The sequence below is a fragment of the Macaca thibetana genome, chromosome 13 (assembly GCF_024542745.1).
Source record: "Macaca thibetana thibetana isolate TM-01 chromosome 13, ASM2454274v1, whole genome shotgun sequence".
Lineage (NCBI taxonomy): Eukaryota > Metazoa > Chordata > Mammalia > Primates > Cercopithecidae > Macaca > Macaca thibetana.
In genome coordinates, this window is record NC_065590.1 from 14,611,845 (window position 1) to 14,617,284 (window position 5,440).

Genomic DNA, 5,440 nt, shown 5'->3' on the forward strand with positions numbered 1-5,440 from the left:
AATGAAGTGTATTCCCATTGTACTAACATCCCTTCTAGCTTCAAGAGTTCCTCCACTTCCTGAGTCAGTCTCCTCTGCAGTGTTGAACTAACGCCTTGTCTAATTCTAGGCTGGCTACGAAGGTCAGTGTCACAAGAGATGTGTTTCTTCTTGCCTTTCCCTCCACGCAGGGGCATCATTTTCTTTTTGGCCACTGTCAAAAGATAGAAAAGTTGTCTCCTTAATACTGCTGATTTCATCACAAGGGTACTGGGCCCACTCTCAGGTTAAAACCTTACAACCACATAGGCCAAGTGGGTCCTTGCCTTGGTGCCTCCTTTTTTGCATGTGCTCGCCTTATGCCTCCTCCCAGTCCAAGTCTCTATAAAGTCTCATGCCTCATGCACTATCCAGGCTCTGAGCACCGCCTGCCAGCATGTTCTTGGGAGCTCAGGTGCAGCTCCTCTGGAGCCTGGCTTTCTGGAGGGCAGGTAAGGGGGAGGCGTTGGGGAAAGGCCAGGTCAATGAACTCTCTCATAAGTGAGGGCAACTGCTGCCTGGTGCATGTTCCTACTGTGCACCATCAATGTCACTGTCTTCTTTTACTCTATGGCAGTGAGTGGAGACATCATCCTGAGCCAGACGCCAGCATCCCTGACTGCACCTCCAGGAGAGACAGTCTCCATCTCCTGCCAAGCCAGTGCACATGTACATGGTGAAATATCTTGGATCCGGATAAAACTTGGACAAAGACTTGAACCCCTTATATCTCATGTCACTACCTTGGCCCCAGGTGTCCCAGCCCAGTACAGCAGCAAGGGGAGTGGCACCAGCTATGTTTTCAGCATCAGTGACCTGCAGCCTGGGGACTCTGGGGAGTATTACTGCATGCATGACTATGGGTGGCCAACCACCGTGGTGCACCCTGTGCACAAAACTCCTCCTTGTCATGGGGCCTGATTTTCTAGGGCATCTACTTGCAATTGACTAGCCAGGATCCTATCCCAGAGAGATCTAGGACACATGGACCCTCCAGATTTAACACACACACCTTTTCTCTGTGGATGTAGCAGTCCTTGTCTTTACCCCTGGCCTTTTCCCTTCACTGTACTTCTGCTGACTCCTGAAGGCCATATCTACCCCTTGCTGCTCTTTCTGAAGCTGGAAAGGCAGCTCTGCCTGCACACATGGCAGATTTTAGGGCTTGGAATAAGCATCCTGTATGACAGTCCTCAATCAGTGATTACAAGGGAGGTGTATACATACCCCAGCTCCCTCACCTCTCAGGTGAAATAGCCCAGAGGCATTTTCCCATGTTACTATGTGGGCTTGAGCTTCAGTTGTCCTTATGAGTAGCTGCTTGCTGATGTGCCTTTCACTGTTCATTTCCTTTTCCCTACCCCACTTTCCTCCTTCTCTCTCAGGGGTTTTGGCAGGTTGTAAATGTGGTGCTTGCATGAAAATCCTTGTCATTAGAAACCCAGCCTAAGACTATAGGCAAATCCTCATTTGTGGAGATATCTTTCCTCTAAATTCTTGCCACTTTTCCTCTTATGATGGGTAGAGAAATTCAGACATTAAGAAACCATTTAATTTAAACCATTAAGAGAAATTCAGACATTCAGACATTAAGAAACCATTTGATTTTTCTTTACCAGTCTCTCATAGATTGCGATTGAGTAGTGATTCTTTTCTTCTAGGTCACAAAATCAGAGGAGCCTCTAACAAATAACTCCACACTCTGATGTCCACATTTGAGCAGCAGTAGCAGAAGAATCCTCCAGCCCAGGAAACCCCCAGACCAGAGGGCCCTGACTCAGATCCCTCCCACTCTCTTGCTTTATAAAGCTGCTGGCTACTCCCTTTTCTCTCCTTCTCCCAGTCATGTGACTTTGGATCCTTCTTCCTTAGGAGAGGACAGCTGGGGGATCATAAGAAGGTTTAGTAGGCGGAGTAATGTACCCTCCCCTACCCCCCAGAAGATATTTATGCCCTAATCTCTGTAACCCATAAATGTTAAATTTTATAGCAAAAGGAAATTGGCAAATGTGATGAAGAATCTTGAGATGAGAAGACTATCATGGACTATAATGTGGGCCCCGTGTAATCACAACTGTCGTTATAAGAGGGAGGCAGGAGGGTCAGATGTGGGGAAGATCTGTGACTACAGAGGGAGAGGCTGTGTGATGTGAGGAAAAGGCCATGGCCAGGGAGAGACAGCAACATGTAAAAGATGGAAAAGGCAAGAAAACAAGCTCTTCCCCATGATGTCCACAGGAAAGCTTGATTTTAGCCCAGTGAGACCTGTGTGAGATTTCTCCCTTCCAGAATTGTAAGGGAATAAATCGATGCTATTTGAAGCCAGTAAGGATGGAGTGATTTGTTGCAGCAGCTAGAGGAAGCTCACACACACAGAGAGAATGCCATTTGCCTCTCTGTCAGCATTTGGTGTCAATTTTGACAAAAGATGGGGAACAGTTTATCATGAGGAGAGCTAGCACAAAAATTCCTCTTAGGGAGAAAGCTTTCTGGGTAAACCCCTTGATTAACTTGTGTACATTCTGGGTATCTGAGAGCTGGGGGGTTGATCCCACTGCACTCGAGAGGAGGGTAGGATTACCTAATATGACAAATTAGATTTGCAGGATACAATCAGAGAGGACAGGGTCAGAGATGGAAAATGATAGAAGAGAGGAGGAAGAAGTTAGGGCAAGGCAAGATGTGCTCCTTCCCTTAAGTCTGAAATAAAGATGTTCAGAGTTTGTAAAAGCTTAAAGAAAGTTGCATTTTGTAGAAGAAACTGCAGAAGAGGCTGAGTTTAATGTTAGGGTTCACATGGTATGGGGCAGAGGCAAAAGGGAACTGTGAATTTCACAGCATTCTGGTTTTGTCTCTTCTCCCATTTTATAGTCAGTGGGATCATCTGTGGGCTTGTCCGTATGGAAGGAACCGACTTAATGTCAGACACATGTGGATCCAAATCCCAGTCCCAGCATTCACTGACCATGTAACTTTGGGCAAACCACCCATGCCGTCTGATGAACGATCTTCTCATCTGTGAAATGGAGCACTACAGATATCAAGGGCTGTCCGAGGGTTTATCCAGATGATGTACCATTAAATGTAACTTTATTATTTTTTTTTAGAGAAGAATACTCAGTGCTCTGTTTTATGTACCTCTGAATATCCTAGAATGAAGAGGCTGTGTAAGATATTACTAGCCAGATGTCACTTTCAACTAAAAGTCATCATTATCCATTGCACAAAATTTCCTCACTGGGGGCTACGGATTTCATGTGCTTTTCTTTCCACCATAAACTCCTCCACCAATCCACTTACGTGTAGCTTTATAACATTGAACAAGGAAATTGCAAATGACCATTGCACCTTTAGTCTGGGCTTTCCTTGAGTACTTTTTGTGTATTTTTTAGAGCTACTATAACAAATTCCCAAAAATTTCGTGGCTTAAGACAACAGAAATGCATAGTTCTAGAGGCCAGAAATTTAAAGGCAGTTTATCGGGGCCAAGATCATGGTTTTGGCAGCCAGGATCCTCCAGAGGCTCTAGGGGGAGACTGTTTTTGCCTCTTCCAGCCTCTGGTGGCTGCAACTTTCCTTGGCTGTGGCCATATCACTCCAGTCTCTGTCTCTGTAGTCACATTGCTTTCTCTTCTGTCTGTGTTAAATCTCTCTCTCCCTCTCTTATAAGGACACTTATCATTGCTTCTGTGGCCCACCTGGTTAATCCAGATAATCTCCTCATGTTAATATCCCTAATATACATCTGCAAAGGCACTTTTTACAAATAATAATGACATTATTAAGTTCTAAGGAAGAGGATCTGACATTTTGGGGGCCATACTCAGTGTATTAAACTGTTAAAGTACCAACTCTTTGTGTGCATACACAGGCCACAGCCTCTCTCTCTCCTCATCTCCCTTCCTTTTCCTGTTTCTCATGATCACAAGTCATTTCACTTCCGAAGTGAATCCAGTGCCACTTATGTCCAGGTCAGAGGGTCACACACAGGACAGCCTTGCTCAGGGTTTGCTTAAAGAGTTGCTCTGTCCCACATTATCATGTAGAAGGGAGCACACAGCCATAGACAGCCCTCAACCATCTGGGAGAAACTGTCTACACAGAGCATAGCCATGGGCTGCGATTCTCTGGTCCTCTGATTGCCTTCAGAAGCCCATGTCCTCAGCCCTCATGGAAGGTTTGGATGGCCCCTGACCCAGATAGGATCCACCTTGGCTTACTATTTTACCCTTTCTACTCACTAGGGAAATATATTTGGTGTGGGCTGAGTGAGGTGAGAAAATCGTCCAAAGTATAGAAATGACTGTCATTTGCTTTGTATATTTGTTAGTTAAGTTCACGAGGCATTTCGTAATGTTTTGCAAAGTGTATAACAATCAACTTTCTAGTAATATCTTGACTCAGTAGATGGGAGTAATCCCTAATTTGGGAATATAATATCCAACTGTCTTTAGAATTTGGGACACAAAAATCAAGTGTTGATCTACCTGTCCATCCCCTGGCCTCAGGTACTGCCGACAGCTGTTAGGAAGACCCACCTCCCTCCCACTTCTTGCATCTGTCTCCTGACAGATTCCCATGATGGAGGAGACCAGAGGCTCCCTATGAATACAGGAGAGCTGGGGGCTCCTGGGATCTCTCACTACCCTGTCTGGGCTCAGAGAAACTGTTACCTTGGCATCCACTTAGAGCATAAAGTAGAACAAGCCCCATCTCCATAAGAATGGAATGTCCAGTGATCTTGCTGTAGACATCCGGCTGATTCTGAGGTGGCCTCTGTTCCAGTCTCTGGAGAGGAGCTCTGTGAATGGGGCGACATCTTGGCCCTGCTCAGTCCAGCTTCAGTCTCTGTGGGACCCAAGACACCCCCATCCTCTCCACCACCTCCTGGCAGCTACAGGTAGAGTGAGCCCCCGGAGAGGGGCTCTGGTTCAGGTCATCAGATACACAAATTAACTCCATGAACACCTGTGTTTATTTAACCCTGGAGGCAAGGGCCCTGCTTCTAGAGCAGCTGACAGGAACTACCTGCCTAACCACACACCCCTTTCCCTTAAGTCTAGAAGCAGCAGATACCTGGACACTCCAAAATGCTCTTCCTGGCCCTGCTCCTCTGCCTCCTGGTGATGGGCTTTCAGGGTGAGTGCATTTCCCCCGCAGTTCATGAGCAGGGCCTTTAGCCCTGGACACAGGGATAATGAGCTCAAATGTGTTTTGGAAATTACCGTGTGACATGGAGAGGTGATATGCCTTAATTGTCCTTAGGAAACAAAGACAGAGAGCCCAGGGCTAACCATGAGGCAGAGGTGCCCACAGCCCTGAACCTGTCCTTTGCCTCTCAGAAAACCTTTGTCCCTGCTCCCATCCCATGTCCACCTCTCATGAGAGGCTCCCTAAGGCACCAGTCAGGCTGTGAAGAATG

The 5,440-nt window shown here is 46.5% G+C and overlaps 1 gene segment (V, D, J or C); it reads left to right on the forward strand.

Moving 5' to 3' along the window:
- The first annotated feature begins 409 nt into the window (after positions 1 to 409).
- On the forward strand, positions 410 to 939 carry LOC126934376 (Ig kappa chain V region 3381-like). The segment is given in 2 exon segments: positions 410 to 470; positions 596 to 939. Coding segments are annotated over 2 exon segments (399 nt in total).
- Positions 940 to 5,440: the final 4,501 nt, after the last annotated feature.